Below are 19,351 nucleotides of genomic sequence, written 5' to 3'. Positions count from 1 at the left end.
ATTTTAGGAAGCATATATCATCTAATATATAAGTGTAATAAATACGTGATTCATTTATATTTATTTGACACTGCATGTGTGTGTGTGGTCTTTTCTCATGGCATGTTTAATTCAAGTCAACTTATAAGATTTTTATTTTGGATATTAAATATAAAGAAAAAAAATACATAAGGCTATGCAGTGTGTGTGTGTGTACATTTGTGTATGTCTTTGTCAAAAAAAAAAAAAAAAAAAAAAAAGCTTACTAACCCAAGCTTACTGTTCTGTATATTTCCTGTGCATCGTGTATTTGCAAGTGTATTTGCAGTCCCTATGTCCTCTCTTGTAAGTCGCTTTGGATAAAAGCGTCTGCCAAATGCAATGTAATGTAATGTAATGTAATGTAATAATGCTGCCACTTATCTGTGAAACACACACACACACACACTTTAGCCATTGTGAAAAACCAATTCCACCCTTCTGCAACAACAGTGGTCCTTTTACCCTTTTTTTAACGCCCCCCCATCAATTTTGACATAAACGTGGGCTTTTATTCAGAATCACACTCACCTGTGAGGGAAGGCGAGGCAACACGAGCGGCGATCGATGAAACCCTCCGATGTAATCAATAACAATGTAATGTGAGCCGCGGCCGGGGGGGAGAAGGCTGCAGGTCCTGGCTGACCATCTGTCTGCAACGCTAAAATAAAAAAAGAAGAAAATGGATGAAGACACGGAACCCGGAAGGTGAAAACGAAAGACTAAAACTCAGGTGTGGTCGCTGCTCACCTGGACGGTGGCGCTTCCTGTTTCATCCTTTCCAAATCCAAATAAAAGTGTTTGAGTCGACTGACAGTCCAGTCTGATATCCCTAATAAATTCTACATGAGTCCGTGCCGCTTCAACCTCTAAAGCAGCAGCCGGGGAATTATTAATCTTTAATTTAAAACGGGAAAAAGAAAAATGTGGGCCTTTTTTTTGAATTCTCCCTCGGAGGTTTTCCCCGCAGTGGCCGCTGGAGTCGCGCTACCAACCCCCTTCAGACCCCTCATTCATCCACCTGGAAGCTGAATAGACGTCTCCAAAAAGTCCGCCTTTACGACCCAAAACATTATTTATCATAACAATGATTAACACTTGAATTGAATATTTTTCACTTTCATAAATCTCGCCGTTAGGACTCCTCGCTAGCAGCCAGAGATGTTCACCCAGACGCCAGCTTGGGAGAACCTTCTGGAAACAAGCTTCGTTTCTACTCCGCATAAATGTTAGCGCTGGTTGAAAGATTTATTTTTTAAATAAAACATAGCCTGCCTGCTTTCACTGCCCACACTGGTTGTTTCCTCGACGTTATTGTGGATCATTTATTATTTATCGTGTTTCTCCCCGCCTGGCTCGCCGTGACTGGACGGGGGGCTGATTAAATCCTCGCGAGCAGCGCCGGAGCCTCCGGTCGCTAGCTTAGCAAGCTAAGCTCGGAGCAACCCGACTACTGGCTAGCATTACTTTCGGGTCAAGTTCAGAATTTCCCCTCGATGTCTCGGAAATTACCTGTTTTTCTTTACGTTTATGACGGAGCCACCCATGTTTCCACGGACACGGAAGTCACCCCGCGCCGATAGAGTCCACCTAACCGACGGATGAATGCGCGCTTCGCGGACCATTCGACGCACACGAAGTGAGCGGCTACCATTTAGCCTCCTAGCTGAGCAGCGGCTAGGTGAAGAGCTAAGTGTTAGCGGCTAGCCGATAGCGGCTTGCGATTTTTTTTTTTTTTTTTTACATCGTGCCAAAGTTTATTTGAAGAATAAAGAGTGATAAAATAAGCCGCTTGTTCGACAAAAATTTTACTGCAGACCGGACTTTACTTTAGGGAGTAAATATTACAACAAAGGGTGAGTGATTAAAAAAAAAATCCTATAAATGCAAATCACATTTGTACAAGCAGTAAGTAAAATTCAGAGATGAATTAATTCCAAAAAGTTAATTGGTTTGTTAGAGCTTTGTTGGCAAAATAACAAGCACACCGCAGTTTTCTTTTCTTGGGAGCCCAAAACATGGTTAAAGGCTGTATTTGTGAGTAAAAAAAAAAAACAAGTCCCTGCGCCAGGATGGAGAATTAGCCACAGAATATACCTCAAGAGACCCGCTATCATTTTATCTGCTTCTTCACACAAACTACAACAACAAGAAAAACAGGAGTCAGCGTTGTAGTGCAAAACATTGAAGACGATCTTTATTGTTCACAGTTAAACACAAGCCACTGCTTTTTAAGAACTTCCTTTTTAGCCGTTTTCCTCCCAGATCCTCCAGCTCTGGTCGAGAGTCCTGGCCTCTCCGGTTTGTGCCGATTGTACCTTCTGTCTTGGTTTGCTGGAATTACTACAGGTTGGCGTTTAAAGTGGATTGTTGAACATGCTTTTCAGATAGCGAGGCAGAAGGAAATGACAGCAGGTTTTTTTTTTTTCCCCCTCTGGTGGACAACAGGATTTTTAGACTCGGAGTGCGTAGAAGCCGCGAGGAATGTCCCGGGGGAAGGAACCGAGCGCAACCTCACCTTGGTCTTGGAGCAAAAACCCGTTTACTGGCCGATTCTGACGTAGGATGCGCGGGCGCCTAATGCTTTAGCAACATGGCAATAGTAAGTCGATGAGTTTTATCCTTGATTTTGAGCGTGTTAAATTCCCACCATTTCTACGTTTCATACGAGATCTGTTTCGAATGCGACATGCCGGTTACCTTCTAAACAAGCGCAAAACACTCCGCAGTTTGGAAGAAATCAAAAACGTAATGGAATATTGACCCCCCCGCCCCCTTCTAACCACTGCAGCACCAATATGGTCAGGATCATGAAATAAATTAAGACAAACAACCCCTGATAAATGCATCATCAGCTGTCCTGCTTCCAGGAGGTGTCCACTGGAGGCGGGGGTGAGTCCCCAAAAACCCGTCCCAAAAAAAAAACAACAAAAGTGTTGGAATGAGATGTTACAACGTGACGCCATTGGCGCCAAAACATCTGAAGAGCGACTCGTCTTTGCAGACACAAAGTCCCCGTTGTTCCCGTCAACCCGCAGACCTCGCCGTGAACCCTGCACGCGCCATTTCATGGGAAAGGGGTTGCTCATTGCGGATCGCTCAAGGAAAAAGATGAGCCGGCGCTTATAGAAAGACGCCGTTTGCTTTTTATTGTGTCTGGAGGTGGAAAACTACAAAATGCCTCCGGATTTCGGCGTCACAACGCAACTTTAGGGGGAAAAAAGAAACCCACGCGTTCACAAGCCAAACCTCTTCACACTAGGGAACCTCGCCTACGATGGAAATCCTGCCGCGTGTTTTCGCCCGGCTAATAAATAAGGGTGAAAATCCTGCTGTCCACTCGGAGGAACGGAACAAATAACACTGAATTCTAAAGAGCTGCTGACACGTTGGACTCTTTAGCTGATTTGTAGCTCGTCAGTTGTAAAACTTCAGTCTCTCTTTCACTCTGGGACTCGCCCTCCCCCGTTACGTTCCAGCTGTGTCTCTAACTGTGCTCATGACGTGTGTCGTTGTAGTCCATGATCTTGAGCTGCTGCCGGGTTCTCCCCGGCCCGGCGTGAACCCTCCCGCTGCTGCCGCCCGGCCCCGCCGCCGCCGCCTTCCTGCGGGGGCTTTCCTGACTGGAGCCCCGCGGCTTGGGCTCAGAGGACCCCTTAGCGGGCACAGTGAGAGGGGCTGGAGGCGGCGGCGGCGGGACGGGGAGAGGCCCGAGGCCGGCGGAACCCGGGGCCGACGGCTCCACGCACAGCTCAGTGTTCAGGCTGTGGGCGAGGCCAGACAGGCGCGGCGGCGGCGGCTGCTGCTGCTGCTGCTCCTCGTCGCACTGGCTCTCGCTCTTGTTGCGGAAGAGCTCGCGCGCCCTCATGCCCAGGAAGCTCTTGGCGCTGGGGTAGGAGCCCACGGTGAGCGGCGCGTCCGAGGGGGGCAGGGGCGGGAGCGGGTTGCCGTGGGGACAGGACAGGACGGGCTCCACCAGCAGGGGCGGGGCCAGGTCCTGGCCGCCGTTCACCGAGGCGGCCGTCGACTTGGAAGAGTTACTCGCCTTTGGCTGGCCTGGCGATAAAGTGCTGCCGTTGCCCCGCGGGGAGTCGCGCGGCGCCCGGCGGTCCGTGTCCTTGCCGGGTTTACTGGGCCCATCGCTGCAGGAGGTCACAGACAGAAGGTCACCGAGAGCTCAAGGCTGTTCTGGCAAACAGATCGGGACGAGGACCGAACCCAAACCTGGACCTGGAGTCGGGAGCTCGCGCGTCGCCTCTGCCCCCTGGTGGCGAGACGCCGGCGGCGCAGGCAGGAACCTCCATCTCCACTCGGCTGTAGAGCTGCAGGAGTTCCGTCTGCAGTATCTGCGTGATCCTCCGCTGGGCCTGGTACCTGCTGTCCGAGGCCTGCAGCTCTGCCCTGAACACACACATGGAGGAGGAGAACATGGAGAAGAAGAAGAAGAAGAAGGCCCCATGCAGGATGGAGAAGACAGACATTAGAAGATATAGAAGCTGATGCCTGAAAAATAACATTATGTCCAATTAATGATGTGGACCACCAACTAACCACACACACACACACACGCACACACACACACAAATAATCCAAATACATGTTTGCCATGTTTGTTGCTGTTTGGCTTTTAGGAACATGCAAGGTCCTGGAAGCGAGCGGCTGCCGTGAAGGAACCTCCAGGACCAGCACCTACTTTGCCTGACACTTCACGTCCTCCAGAAACTTCTTCTGCTCTGCGATCAGGTGCTCCTTCTTGGACAGATGTGTCTCCAGCTCGCCGGCCCGCTGCTGCGCCGCCTCCAGCTTCTGGCCCTGGACCAGCAGGCCCTGCCGCAGCGTCTCCACCTCTTTCCCGTAGGACATCTGCAGCATCTGGGCCTCCTGGGCGGGGACGGGTTTGATGTCCAAGGGAGTGGATTGGGAGCAGAAGAAGTAGTACATGCTTTCATCAGTAAATAAAATACAGTCATACCTTAACTTAGGAGTTAAATGCATTCTGTAACTCAGTTTGGTTCATATCAAATTAAATCCCCACTAATCTGTTGTTAAAGAAGAAATATGTACTTTATAAATAACAATGTATTAGAAGCTGCAGAGTTTTGTTGCACTTACTGACTCCACTCTTCATGCCACAATGCTATGCTAAATATGACTTTTCTCACTCAATTTCTCAACTCCTATATGTACAGAGTGAAGCCGTTCCGTCACCGTATCTCAGACCACGACAACTTCTCCATCTCCACACAACACGCACACCTCGCTGGTCTTCTTCCATGATTCTATCTGGGCTACCTCGCCATTAACGCCTCTTCACGGACAGGGGCGTCCACGTGGGTCTCAAACACTCATCCTAACACGAAGCTAAACATCTGGGAGAACTTCTAAGGAGATGCACTGGAAGCTGAACTTTCCTCTGTTAACACGTGGGGTTTATGACTTTCTGTCTGTCGTTCACGTTTCCAGAAATCCTTTCCTTTGCCAGGTCACGTTTGGCGCGCTGTTGCTGGCGCTCACGCGTGGACAGGAGCTCGGTGTCACTGTTCTCTCTCTGTGGTGTTCTGGATCTCACACACACACACACACACACTTCCTGGCGGCGTACCTTGGTGTTGTCGGCGCCGGCGTGCTGCAGCTCCTGCACGGAGAGCTTGTGCGCCTCCCCGAGGAGCAGCAGCTGCTTGTTGAGGAAGCTCATCTGCTGCTGGGTGCTCTCGCTGCTGCTCAGCTGAAGGACGCCCAAAGACAAACAATGACGACGGAGGGCAAAACTGCAATTAGGATACAAATCCCTGCTGTCGGCGAGGATCCGGGCCTTCATCAAACACCGCGGTGACGGAAGGGGCGGAGCTTCATCTGACTGAGGATTATTCTTCAGGAAATGAAATGATGAATGTGGCTGAATTCAATTCTCTCGGTGGAATAGTTCCAGGATGACGGTGCTGGGTCTGCAGCATCCGTCCATTTTGAGACCGACGCGTAAAAAACAATTAGCTATAAAGATTAGCAAAAAAATGAAAGAGCCTCTGCTTAAAATCGAATCCTGCAAGGAGATAAAGGTGGACCCAAACCTCTAACTTGACCGCTCGGATGATCGGCCTTGGAGACACGTGTGTGTGTGTGTGTGTGTGTGTGTGTGTGTCGTGAGGGTCAGGGATGGGAAACCAGCCCAGAAGGACCCCAGGAGGCAGAAAAACACACCAACACTTCCTGCGTCATTTCCCAAAAATAGAGAGGAATGGGACGTCTCCACGGCAACTGGGCCCGACCCAAAATAGGATTAAATCAAAATTCACCTCCTCCTCGACCGAACGGGCGTCGCTGTCATTCATTGGATAATTCACATTTTCGGGAATAATTCAGGGGGGGCTTCGCCTCCGACCCCTGTGACCCCTGTGACCCCTGTGACCCCTGTGACCCCGCCTGCTGTGGAGACCATCTTCCCTCCTTACCTTGATGGTCATCTGGTTGAGCAGGTGTCCGGTGTGACACACTTTGTTATTGGCCCTCTGGAGCTCCGCCTCCATCTCGTCCATCCTCTTCTGACACTCCTGTAACTTGCTCTGGGGGGCGAGAGGGGCGTCAGTATGTCTCTCTGTGATTGGACGATGTCACTGATGGAAACGGAACTGAAGCGCCACCGTGTGGACAGATGAGGAACTGCACCTTTGATTACATGGTTCACAACTATATAGGTGTGTGTGTGTGTGTGTGTGTGTGTACCTGCAGCTCCTGGTTCTTAATGTGGTAGTAGAGTGTGTGTGTGTGTGTGTACCTGCAGCTCCTGGTTCTTAATGTGGTAGTAGAGTGTGTGTGTGTGTGTGTGTACCTGCAGCTCCTGGTTCTTAGTATAGTAGTAGTGTGTGTGTGTGTGTGTGTGTGTGTGTGTGTGTGTGTACCTGCAGCTCCTGGTTCTTGGTATAGTAGTCGTCCCGTCCCTGCTGCAGCTGCCTGATCTGACAGTGCAGTCTGGTCACCACCGTCTCCCGGTCGTCCCACAGCTGCCTGTATCTCTGCTGCTCCACCTGCAGGCTCTCCCGCAGGGACAGGATGTCCACGCTCTGCAGGTTCAGCTGGTCTCTCTGCGCGCACACACACACGCACGCACGCACACACACACACACACACACACACACACACACAACTGATGAATAACCGTGAATGAAAACGTCTGTTTAAGAGATAAGGCCAACCAGACGTATCTAAACACTCTATGATGCATGGATGTTTCTAGAAGGCGGGCCCACTCGCCATGGCGTTGTTCTGCTCCTCCAGCGCCGTGGCGTTGATGATGCGGCGCAAGAGGCGGCGGTTGCGGACGGCGTGCTGCTCCCTCTTGTAGCGCTCGTACAGCAGCTGGTTGTGCAGGAGGAGCAGCTGGCTGCGCAGCGTTTGCAGCTCGTCCAGCGGCGCCGAGCCTGGGACGCACAAAGTCCATGCCGGACACACACACACACACATACCAGACAGACGGACACACACACACACACACACACACACACACAACTGATGAATAACCATGAATGGCAGTGGCTGTCGAAGAGAGAAGTTTAAGGCCCAAAAGACTCGGACGTTTCTAAACATGGTGATGCTGGTTGCCGTTGGCAACAAGAGAGCTTTTCAAAATCCGGAGGTTCCTGGTCTAGTGTGGTAAAGCTGAAGGAGTCATTGTGAGGGCAGGAGGGTGGAGATGCCCTGGAGGTGGGTGGACCTCCTGCGCTGCTTCGTTAGGGGTTGATTAATCAGCGCGGGGTGATTCTCGGGATGTTATCACATGACCGTCTTCGCTCGCCACCTTCACACACCAAAACACACCGGGGTCATGGAGTTTTAGGCTGAGAGGATAAACAAACCCTCCAGACCGGCAGGTACAGGGTTAACGCTGGACCTGCAGAGAACATAGAGCTTCACTTGTAGTGAAGGAGGAGGAGGAGGGTTTGGAAAACATTCCCCACAAAATTCAATCCCTGACTCGGGTGTTTGTCCGGCAGCCATGAACTCAGACTGTTGTTTCAGGCTAATGTGTGTGTGTGTGTGTGTGTGTGTGTGTGTGTGGGGCGGGGGGGGTTAGGCCCCACCCACAAGGGGTTCCACTTCCTGTTTGCGGCCTCTTACCTCCAAAGTGGGTCCAGTCGGCCGACTTGCTCGGCAAAGGTAATCTGCAGGGAGGAGACGTTATTGTTAATAATGTTAATAGTAATAATATCAAGAAGCAGGACGTTCCACGATGTTCTCCGACTGCAACGAGCTTCTCCGCTCGGCTGGCGGAGGACAACACCGGTGCTTGTCTTCTGCTGGGTGTTTTCCTCCGGCAGTCTGAGCACGGTCAGCCCAGGACGGCTGCCTGGCTGAACCTGAAGGCAGCAGACCAGGTTCTGAGGGCCGGAGGTCCAGCAGGAGCTCCACCTCTGGCCCGCACAGCAGAGCCGTTCTTCACTGGACCGTGACCTTCAGGTGCCCTGCCTTCTTTGAAGAGGAGGCTCTGAGACCTCCAAAAGACCTCCAAAGCGTCCCTCTGCTCAAAGGTAGCGAGACCAAGACCACGATGGAGGTCACGGATGAGCGTGATCAGAAGAGCTGGGTATCCCGAAGCAACGCAGAGGTGCGATCGCGGATGCTGACGCCGTCGTCAAGGAGACAGTTTCCCCGGCGACGAGTGCGGCGGGAACACCGACATCAGAGAAGCTCCGCATCAGGTTCGGTTCCTCGCATTCGGAGGCTCGGCGAGCCCTTGTGGGACGCGAGGCGATCAATGAGCGAACAGAAGCGGCCGGAGAAGCAGAAGCCTCCAGGGAGCTCCTCACCTCTTCAGGACTTTGTCGTGGGCGTCGCTCCCCTGCTGAACCAGGCGATCCAGCACCTCCAGCGGCGAGGCGGACAAGACCCCCTCCTCGTCGCCGTCCTCCAGCCCCTCCTCCCTCTGCGACAGCCTCTCCAGCGCCGCCTTGTGCACCGCCTCCGACGTCTTCTGGCCCACGAAGAGCGACGCCGCCCGGGGCAGCGCCAGGTCGAAGAAGAGCTCGTAGGGCACCGGCGCCGGGGTCTTTCCGCAGGGGCTCGGGGAGAACGTCCCGTACTTGCCCGCCTCGTCGTCGGGGGCGGAGGGACTCCGGTGCAGGTGGTGCTCGATGGGGGTGAAACCCGACTGGAAGGGCCAGGATTGGTCTCCGGCGCCCGCCGAGACCCCGGACGTCCCGCCGGCGTTGGCGGGGTTCTCCACTTTGTCCGGCGTGGACGCCACCCGGTGGCGATCCTGGGCGGACCACTCCATCTGGCCCCCGGGCGGGGTCTTCTCCTGGGGCCGGTAGCCGGTCAGGGTCTCGGTGGTGCGGTAGAAGGGCGAGTCGAACCCCCTCAGGGCCGACGGCTCCTGCTTGTCCTCGGTGATCTTCAGCAGCTCTTCGGTGATGGCGGCTGCAGGAGGAACACATGGAAGGTGAAGGTGTTACGACGCGCGCTCTGACCTCCAGCGCCGACCGACCCGCCGCCCCACATGGAAACATCTGATTCGGAGGCTCCGATTGGCCCTTCTCCATGACGGAACGGTCCGAAACCCGGGGGTTCGATCACATCTTCTACCGCCCCCTTGGATCGGGACATCCCGAGTCCGATTTCGTCCTCACCGTTGATTTGACGGAACCTACGGAGCCTGCAGACTCTGGACCTTCTCGCCCATCGACCCCCAGCCCCGAGGTCAGTTCTCACCTTCTTCCTTCTCTTTCTCCATCCTTTGAAGCTCCTGCTTCTTCATGAAGACCGACAGCTCCGTCAGGGTCATGGACACGTTCTCGGCAGTTCCCGGGTCTGCGGCGACATCGGAACAGAAGGAAGTTTACCCTCACCTTGGCGAGGAGCACGGACGCTGAGACCCGTCCTCAGGTCCACCTCCTCGGTATGCTTCGCCTGACCTCCTTTGATTGGTTCTTCCAGGTTCTAAAAGTGGGTCTAAAACTAGAGACGTGAAGATGTCGCATGTGAGGTGACTCGCCTCTGCTGGCGGCGCCGTCCGCCATCTTCTCCTGTTCCTTCACGGGCTCCTGCCTCACCAGGGCGGGCTTGCCGCCCTCTCCTGCTCTGCGATCCTGCAGGAAACAGGAAGCGCGGTGAGAAGAGTCCAGGTGACTTATCCGGAGTTTTACTTTGAAAGGAACGGCGGCGAACCTTCCTCGGGGGGCTGGACTGGGCCGCGCCGGCGGGCAGGGAGATGACGGGGAAGTCGTCTGATTGGATGGGGGGCGGCGAGGAGGTGGCCGGAGTGCTGGAGGCCGGCGTTCCCTTCCCCCCTGCGCACGCGCAAACACCGAACGTCAACGGGGACCGCGAGACAGCGGGCGGCGGCGAGAGGAGCGGCGTCCGACCTGATGTGCAGTGGAAGCGGCCCGGCAGGTGGGAGGCACTGTGGGAGAGCTCCAGGTTGGGCGACATGCCCCTGGAGGAAGGAGGCGTGGCCATACCGCACAGGGACGAGGGGCTCCACAGAGGGTCCTTCGCCCCGCAGGAAGAGTTCAGCTCACACGAGGAGTTCTGCGCCGCCGGCCCACAAAACAGATGACAACACCTCCGAAATGGAGGCGACGCCTCGGCATTCACGGATCCTGTGCGAAACGGGCGATCCTACCTGGCGTCTGGAGGTCTGCGGGCTTCGGCTGGACGACTGCGTCCCTGAGAAGGGGGGCAAAGGCAGCGGGGGCGGGAGCGGCTGCCGCGGCGTGGAGAACGGCGTCGAAGACGAGCTTCCTGTTTTGTCCGAAACAGACCAAAGAGGCGGGAAATCAGATACGGACGCCCGAGCTCCGCCCGAGCTCCGCCTGTCCTCGGAGGTGAAGCCACGCCTCCAGGTCCAGAGCGGTTTCCGGAAAGGCCTTCGTGCCTGACTGACAGGAAACCAGAAGGTTCTCCTTCCCCTGATCCACCTCCTCATAATCCTCGCCGTCATCTCTGGCTCGCCTCTTTCAACACGCTAATAATTCTCCGCGATCGCCGGCGCCAACGCCGCCGCGTTCAAATAAAGAGTTCAAGTGTCAGAGATATAAAAGAGCGGAAGCCTAGGAGCTCCAGGCGCCGCCAGGGGACCTTCTCAAAAGGTTCCCGGTACAAAAAGGTGGTTCTTTGTGATGAAATTCTAGGAAAATGCCTTGAATTATGCGATGGATTTCCCATCAGAGAGAAGAATAGATGCTGGTAAGGAGGAAAAGTTGTTCACGAAGCGCCCGAGTCCTGAGGAGAGCATCTGAGGTGAAGGCTGGGGGGGCTTTCAAGAAGGAGAAGCACAGGGTGGAGAAGTCATCCCAAAAACCCTGAATTAAAGAGAGTAGATGGAACGCCCGGATGTTCTCGCTCCGGCTCAGGGAGCTGCTGGATGAGCAGTACCTCGGGAGTTGTAGAGGGCAGTGAACAGAGAAGAAGATGGTGGCATCAGGAGAACCAGGGAGAAGAAGCGTCCAACCTCATGCCACCGTGGCTTTATGATGACAGAAAGCAGCCATCTGCTGCAGCGCTCCTTGTTAGAAGGTACACCATCGCCAGCTCCTCCACCGGTGCCGTTTTCGGACGGAAAAAGTTCTAAGGACTCAGCTGTGATATCCGCGGGGAACCTTTTAGCTTAGCATTCGCACAGGCAGCGAGGGCAGTGTGTGACTCGCACCTCAAGCGCCGCCCTTAAAAACAAACCACAGAGGAGGAAGATGACACGAACACCACGGAGGAGGAACCTCCATGGGATAAGAACCGTGGACCGTCAGATGGTTGGAGTGTTTTTGTTTTCTCCCTGCACTGCTTCCACATGTGACGTTAGCCATTAGCTAACTCCACACTTATTCTGGCCAAAGTGATGCTGTTCCTCCGCGAGCCCTGGAAGCCCCTCTGAGGCCTACCAGGCCAGAAGACCTCTTTGCCCCTTCATCTCTCACGGTTTATCTCGTCACAAGAAAACATCTGACCGATGACCACGATAGGGTTTAAAAATGGCACTCCGCAGTCCAAAAGAAGTATCTGATCATGGGAGCGGCTAATAAGTGATGGTTCTGGGACGTGAAGAGGTGCGAATGTCTGAGATGGAACTCGGACGTGAACTCTGCACCGCCCAACCGTGGATATACTGCTAAACAACCGTGGCAACCTTGAAGCACGCCTGGAGACGTGATGTTTGACGGCCGTGAAACGGAAAAGCCAGAAACGTAACCGGGCCGACGGGACAACAGGTCACTCTCCACGGTTCAGTTACACGGAATCACGAGTGTTGATGTTCTAGACCTTCATCACCCAGTGGGCGCGCAGATGGAGGCCCGGCGTCCTCAGGGTAGCGTGAACTTTAACGTCCTCCCATGGGGACACTACGGGTCACCTGAGGTTGAGCGGAGATGTTTAGGTCTTCTCTGGGACTGACCGTAGCTGCTGTGGAGGTCCGTGTGGGGGCTTGAAGTGCAGTCCTGTGGTCGCAGGTGGATGTGGGGGTAGAAGTTTTCCGGCATGTTTGAGTACCCCTCCTCGCAGGAGGCTTCCTTCGGGTCGAGGGACACTTTGGCACATTCGATGACGATGTCGTGGATCTCGTACTTTTTCCACCTGGAGGCCGCGAACAGGCTCATGAGCGCCGAGGAGCCGTCGTCTCAGACCTGGTGGCGGACCTGTGCTGGGCTTACCTGGTGGGGTCGAGCTCGTGGTCCTTGGTTCCCGTCACCAGCTCCGGGTGGATGCGCACATGTTCTAGCATCGGCTGGGGAGAAAAACGTCAGACGACGTCAGACGGCATCAACCCATGGGTCTGGGCGTCAGCAGGAAGCTCTGAGGAGGAAAGCTCACCTTCACCACCTCCTCGAAGGTCTCCATGTTCTCCTTCATGCTGTAGTGGGAGCGCAGGTAGGATACAAAGTTGCAGGGGTACATGCCGTAGAGACGGTGGAAGAGCGAGTAGACGCTGGCGTGCAGGTGGATCAGATAGACCTCAGAAATGTGCCCTGAGGAGTTTCCGGAAAAGACCCGACACGGGAGCGTGACCTCCGGGAAAAGCGACGGAAACGGCGTCACGAACCGACCGAGCGGACGTGCGGCGGCGGGAGCAGGGATCGCCTACCGGGATTCTTCAGGTTCCAGGACGCCAGGCGGCCAAAGATGTCGAAGTACTCCCACAGGTGCTGCTTCCCGGCTTGAGGGATCATCGGCAGCAGCGTGATCAGCACCAGGACCCCGGTGATCAGGACCACCACGTCTGTGTCCATCTGAGGGAGGCGGCGGCCAGATGTTAGGTGGACGGACGGTAAAGGTCAGATCGACCCCAGAAGCCGAACTCCGAGAGAATCGGACCCTTGTTCAAACATCGCCGGGGACTCGACGTGGCCCTTCCTGATGCTCCGCTTCTTCTCCGATCAAATTGTGGCCAAATACCAAACTAAGCATGTTAGGAAGCATGAAACCCCAAATTAACCCTAACAAAGGTTTGTATCTGCGCCAGCTTCGTGTCCTCATCTGCCGCCAAGCCACCGCTCTCAGGGAGGGACCCGGAGATCCGGTTCAGGATTAGATTCTGGAGGACCTGAAACTTAATGTCCTCGCACGAGGACGGTGGACCTCCAGGGCTGGAGTCCTCCAACCCTGGAGAGGAGGTTCTACTCTCCTAAGAAAAACACACATTCCAGTTCTGGACCAAAAAATGCAACCGGCCACCGCTGAAGTTAATCTAATCCAGGAATTAATCTGGAAAGGTCAAGACAGCAGCAGAGCAGACACACACACACACACACACACACACACACCTGAGTCGAGGTGAGATGTTCGCCGAAGGCTTTCTATCTGGGTGGTTACCTTCAGGCATTTGAGCAGCGACAGCAGCAGAGGGTAGCGGGCCATCTTGTGGATCCAGGAGGGCTGCTTGCGGATGACGTGGCCCAGCAGGGTGAGGGTGGGCAGCCGGCACGCCTGCTTGCACATGCACTCGTTCATCTTGTCCAGAAGGTGCTGCCAAGGAACGGAGAAGCGGGTGAGAGACGTCGGAGGGAGGACGGAGAACGTCGCCTCGTCCGACCGGGAGAAGAAGAAGGGTCGTGGAAACGAGAGTACCGTCAGAGGCGCTCACAAGGAAGAGAACATTTGGAGACGCCGGCGCACACGGATCTTTGGGAGGTCCTACCTCCCGTTGGACCTTCTCCTCACCTTGTCATGCGGCTCCCTGACGGAGGACAGGATGTGCATGGCCTGGGCCGAGTTGGTCTCCAGGAAGTAGTCCACCAGGCCGTTGAGCAGCATGGACCCCCGCTCTGCAGGGAGGAGGGCAGATGTTTCAGGAGGAACGCTACAAGAACAGATCTCCTGCGGGAGAAGAAGCCCCTCCTCTGAGGTCCCACCGGTGCTCAGCTGCTCGTTGATAAGGCCTCGGATCTCGTCCAGCTGGTGGAGGTCGGAGGTCTCCAGGAGCGGCAGGAGGTCCCCCATGTTCGGCTGCTCCCTGGCCATGGCGGCGGCGCAGCTTCTCACTCTCTGGTTCCTCCCTTCCTGCCTGGAGGCCTCCGGGGGGGGAGGGGGGCCCACCTACACAGTCTCCAGGCACCTGGAGAAGAACAGCAGGTGATCATCTACCACCGGTGGTCACCTGGTGACTCACACCTGGACTAATCCATGTAAAAGTTGACGTGAGATCAAGCAGACCTTCTTCACAGCAGCCGTGGTGACCCGGCGGGCAGGACCTGCACCAGGGCCATCCATCAGCGGGTTCACACACACACACACACACACTAACACACACCCTGACACATTCTTGGAAAAGGCCAAATTAATGAGCCTCTCTCAGGACGGACCTTCGGCGTGGAAACCAGACTTTTAAAGAAAACATCATGCTGGACGTTCCACTCGCTATCATCCATAGAAGCCGGCCCAGTTTAGATACCACAGACCGTAAGGCGGTTCTTCTGCCAGTCCAAACAGGCCCGGCGGAAATCAGCCTCCGTTCACTCGGAGAACACTGCAGCCACAATAAGGAGCACACACACACACACACACACACACACACACACACGTCTGACCATGACCAGAAGAAGCACATTCACCCGAGCTTCTGAAGACCGGTTCACCTGATGCCACCCATTGGCAGCGCAGGCTAAGAACTTCCAAAGTGACTCCACACACACACACACACACACACACACACCTTTCACCTGGAGACCCTACCCACACATGAAGGTGGGAGATGGACGGTGATATCACAGCAGGTGGACGGGACCATTCAGAGTTGCAGAGGGGTGAGAAGTAGCAGCTTCTCTTCAGCGTAGGCTCTGAGGAGCCGGGGATGAGAGGGCCTCCTGGACGCCCGGAGCAGAAGGAAGGAGGTCGCTTCGGCTGAAGAACATTTGGTTTGCAAACCTTCACGAAACCAAGCAGGAGGACGCTTGAGTCGGCGTGACTTCCGATGTCAGCGCGGTGAAACGACCACGAAGCCGTGGACCGGGTGGAGGAACATCACACCCTCCTTCGGGAGGCCACCGAACAGAGGACGTCTGGAGATGCTGGACCAGTGAAGATGGACCGGGCCAGAAGAAGAGGGTCGTCCGTCCGGGAAAAGGTGCTGAGATCTTCTTCTCAGACGGCTACCGGAGGGGGTTCGTCCAGTTAGCGGGGTGAGCGGCGTCTGCTTTCCACGGTATCGGCGAGGACCTCGGCGTGAGCTGGCGCCACTCGGGACGACACAAAGAGGCCTTATGTCCGAGCGCGGCGCTTGAAAACACCGCAAATTACATTTGGCTGAGAGGGCGGGTGCTGCCCCCCCCCTCCGAGGAAGATCTACAACATGGCAAACGGGCTCCGGCCTGCACTCGTGTGACGGGTGGGAGATGAACGGGTGAGTAATCCTCATCCAATATTCAATTCACACATCAATAATTCATGCTGATTCGCGCTTGTCGCCGCCGCCGCCGACCCCGGCCTCTGCGCTCAGGTGTGTTAAACGTGAGCAAACACAGGAGCGAGGAAGCCCGGTCCACCTCGTCCAACATCACCGATCATCTCCTGCACCCTCAGACCTCACGCAGACATCAAAACCTACAAACAGCTTCGTGCAATAGATCGAATCACTCTGTGAAGACTTTTTATATTTTAAATAAGAGTCCAAAACACGTCCCTGCTCTCATTTTACAGGGAAGACACAAGCTGATGGAAAACACACACACACACACACACACACACACACACACACAAATGATTAAGACGCCACGGTGAATACGTGTCCAAGAACATACAGTAGGTGAACTGATCCTAAATTGTCCGGCGTGTGAATAGTAGTGTGTTTCTAGATGGAGTGTGAATGGATGTCTAGATATGACATGAATGAGAAGGTGAACGCTTGAATGTCTTCATGTGAGAAGGTGAGTGCCTGGAGGTCTGCTGGATCCAGGGTTGACCTCCAGCTGTCTCCAGAGAAGCCGTGTAGATAACCGACGAATGCTTTTATCTTCACGTATAACGGAGGTGTGTGTCCGTCAGCTTGGCGTTCAGGTGAAATCAGGAGTTTTACTCAAGCCGGGTTCATGATTAACCCTTCGGCGCCCAAAGCCGACGTCTCGCTCCCGGTTTGATCATCCATTAACTCGCCGGAGATCACCCGTTAACCAAGAGATGATTATCCGTTAACTCACGCTGTTGTCTTCTTCTTCTCCTGCTCGCTGAGCTCCAAACGCTACCCGCGGGACCACCGTGTCTTATCTTCTCAGACACGAGGGAGGTCAGGGGAGGGGAGGCGTCCGGCGCGCCGTGACCGAGCCGAGGTCAAGGAGGTCGACAGAAAAAAAAACAAAACATCTGACCGGCTTCTGAGGACAACTGTCACTCCACGTTAGCCGAGCTGAGCTGTCCGTGTCGCCGTCCTGTCCTCACAGGACCAGGAGCTTCTGGGATCTTCACTGACACTTCTATGTGGGCCTCCTGGAACCCCGGGAGGTCTGGCCCAGTCCTGAACCCGCACAGGGAGGAGGTCTGCAGCTCCTGGAGCAGAGCGTCCCTCCTCACAGCTCCTCCAGAAGATGCTTCAGGGACGCAGCGCCGACACAACAGTGACACATCCCTCCATCTAGATGTTTCTCCAGTGGACCCGCAGAAGCTCCGCGTCCGGGCCGCTCGTCCACCCCAGACTTATCTTCTCCTCCGCGGAGAAGCGGGCGGGGAGACGCGGCGGAGGCCGGGCGGCGGAGCGCCGCTGCGGGCAGAGGAGCGGACTGACCGCCGCCGCCTGGTAAACAACTCCGGAGAACAATGGCCAGGGTTGGCTTGACTTTCCCCCGTCGTACAACCGTCGAGTCATCCGTCACCGGGCGAGCGGTTCGCCTCCGCGGCGAGACGGAAACGTAACCCCGGATTAAACGCACATCTCCCCGGGGGAGCATCCGCAGCGGCGGCCGGGATCCGTCACCGGGGATTCACGAAAACAAGCCATCCCCAGCCGGAGCTAGCGTTAGCTAGGTGCAGCGACACACACACACATACACACACACACGCCCGGTCGAGGGACACGTCTCGCCCGTCGGCCGCGTCGAACCGGCGTGGATGCGGCCCGCCGAGCGAACCCCGCGGCGTGGGCCGGGTTTCCCCGCGGGGAAAAGCACGCAAAAGGCGAATAACCGCGGCTGTTTACCTGTTAGAGTAGCTGCACTCCACTGGGCGCCGCCATCTTGAACAGCTCACAGCCCATCCCACCGCCGTGAGCCTCCGCCCGCAGCGCACGGAAACTAGTCCCGCAAGTTAGCGGGCGGCTCTCTCACGCATCCCGCAACCCCTCCCACCGGAGATCCCTCTTCCACTGAGCCCACGCCCACGGTGATCCCATCCACTGACACACACACACGCTTGAACACCCCGCTGACGAGTAGTTGTGTGTACTCGCCGGCGGAAGGACGAAGTTTCGAGTGCACTGCGGTTTCGCGTGACCCACATGTGGACTGCGCATGCGCAGACGCTTCTCTCAGAAGGCGTGGGGGGGGGGGGGGGGGGCAGGCAGTGCGCTTTTCCACGGCCGTGGGTCCGTGGACACTCCAGTGGGAGTGCATTCAAGAGATACAAACATTTAAGGAATAAAAGTAGTTTATTTTGAGGTCATGGTGGAGTCAGTGAACTTGATCCCTGCGTGATGCGTTCAAGAACAAACAAGATTCTCACAACTTCTTCCATCTATCTATCTATCTATCTATCTATCTATCTATCTATCTATCTATCTATCTATCTATCTATCTATCTATCTATCTATCCATCCATCCATCCATCCATCCATCCATCCATCCATCCATCTATCTATCTATCTTCTTCTCCTTTGGGCTTTTCCCTTCATGGGTCTCCACAGCTTCTCCTAACCCTATTCTCTGGATCCTCCTTTCTCACACCAACTATCTCATGATGTCCATCCATCTTCTCTCTGGTCTTCCTCTAGACCTCCAGATCCAGCATGTCCTCTGTCCATGACCCAACCATCTCAGTCTGACCTTCTCTCCAGAACATCTAGCATGCGTCGTCCCTCTGGTGGACTCCTTCCTGATCCTGTCCATCCTGGTTGCTCCCAAGGAGAACCTCAGTATCTTCATATCTTCTACCTCCAGCTTTGCCTCCTATCTTCTGGTTGTCCTCAGTGTTTGTAGAGCAAACGGCATCACAAACAAGAAGTTAAGTGTGTGTGTGGAAGTTCTCGGTCATCCAGGTCCCGATGACGTCTTGTCGAAATTCAAGAAGATTTCATCAAGAAGAAGTTAAACACACTAATGTTGTGATAAATGTTTAGAACTCCCTTGATAAAGAAAATATAACGAATATAGAAATATAATTAACACCCCCTCCAAAAATGACAGTTTCATCGTGTCAGTGGGTCAAACTGTTTTAAATCAATGAATATTTTATCATTCTTTCTATTTCCAATATTCCGTAATGTTCCAGTGACAAAGACCATCTTTTTAAACTTGAATTGAAAGACAAATTCAAGTCACATACATCAACAGACAATGATTTCAAATCATTGTTTGTTCTAGTAAATTATATTAAAGGTCATTTCAGGCTGGAAAATGTCCTCGGTGAGTTTAATGGACTAAACATCGCTGAACTATTAGTGTTTGTTTTGTTTTCCCAAACAAACAATGACAGCAGCCACAGAGTCGCCCTCACACTGCACGTCCGCTGATTATTCTGGGTTACCGTTAATCTATTCTTCCCCGGGAAGAAAACACAAAACCTACGATGAACAGCTCAGTTCAAGACGAAGAAGAAGAAGAAGAAGAAATTAAATGAACTGCCCCCCCATCCAAAGAGTCATCCTGTTACAGTGATGATTGGATGAATCAGTGGTGGGATGGATGGATATAATATAATATAATATAAT

At 54.2% G+C, this 19,351-nt stretch overlaps 1 protein-coding gene across 2 annotated transcripts; it reads right to left on the bottom strand.

Moving 5' to 3' along the window:
- Window positions 1-2,187: 2,187 nt before the first annotated feature.
- On the bottom strand, window positions 2,188-17,760 carry tsc1b (TSC complex subunit 1b). Of its 2 annotated transcripts, none has more exons than XM_086170636.1 (22): window positions 17,627-17,760; window positions 14,355-14,557; window positions 14,164-14,267; window positions 13,816-13,968; window positions 13,088-13,232; window positions 12,817-12,971; window positions 12,657-12,730; window positions 12,401-12,579; window positions 10,634-10,752; window positions 10,374-10,539; window positions 10,177-10,298; window positions 10,004-10,097; window positions 9,721-9,819; window positions 8,820-9,429; window positions 8,131-8,174; window positions 7,267-7,433; window positions 6,915-7,097; window positions 6,468-6,578; window positions 5,621-5,743; window positions 4,712-4,899; window positions 4,243-4,419; window positions 2,188-4,160 (listed from the first exon to the last, which is right to left on the bottom strand). In XM_086170636.1, exons 2-22 carry the CDS (start codon window positions 14,461-14,463, stop codon window positions 3,506-3,508), a joined length of 3,777 nt encoding a protein of 1,258 aa, XP_086026762.1. In that variant the 5' UTR covers window positions 14,464-14,557; window positions 17,627-17,760; the 3' UTR covers window positions 2,188-3,505. The 2 variants fall into 2 exon arrangements, with proteins under 2 accessions (XP_086026762.1, XP_086026763.1); XM_086170637.1 differs by having other exon boundaries at window positions 3,367-4,160; window positions 4,249-4,419.
- Window positions 17,761-19,351: the final 1,591 nt, after the last annotated feature.

Source organism: Fistularia commersonii, chromosome 23 (assembly GCF_037954325.1).
Source record: "Fistularia commersonii isolate RoL2024-O1a breed Wild chromosome 23, RoL_Fcom_v1.0, whole genome shotgun sequence".
NCBI classification, from domain to species: Eukaryota; Metazoa; Chordata; class Actinopteri; order Syngnathiformes; family Fistulariidae; genus Fistularia; species Fistularia commersonii.
Note: the sequence above shows the minus strand (reverse complement) of the source record. Positions and strands in the feature narration are given on the sequence as shown.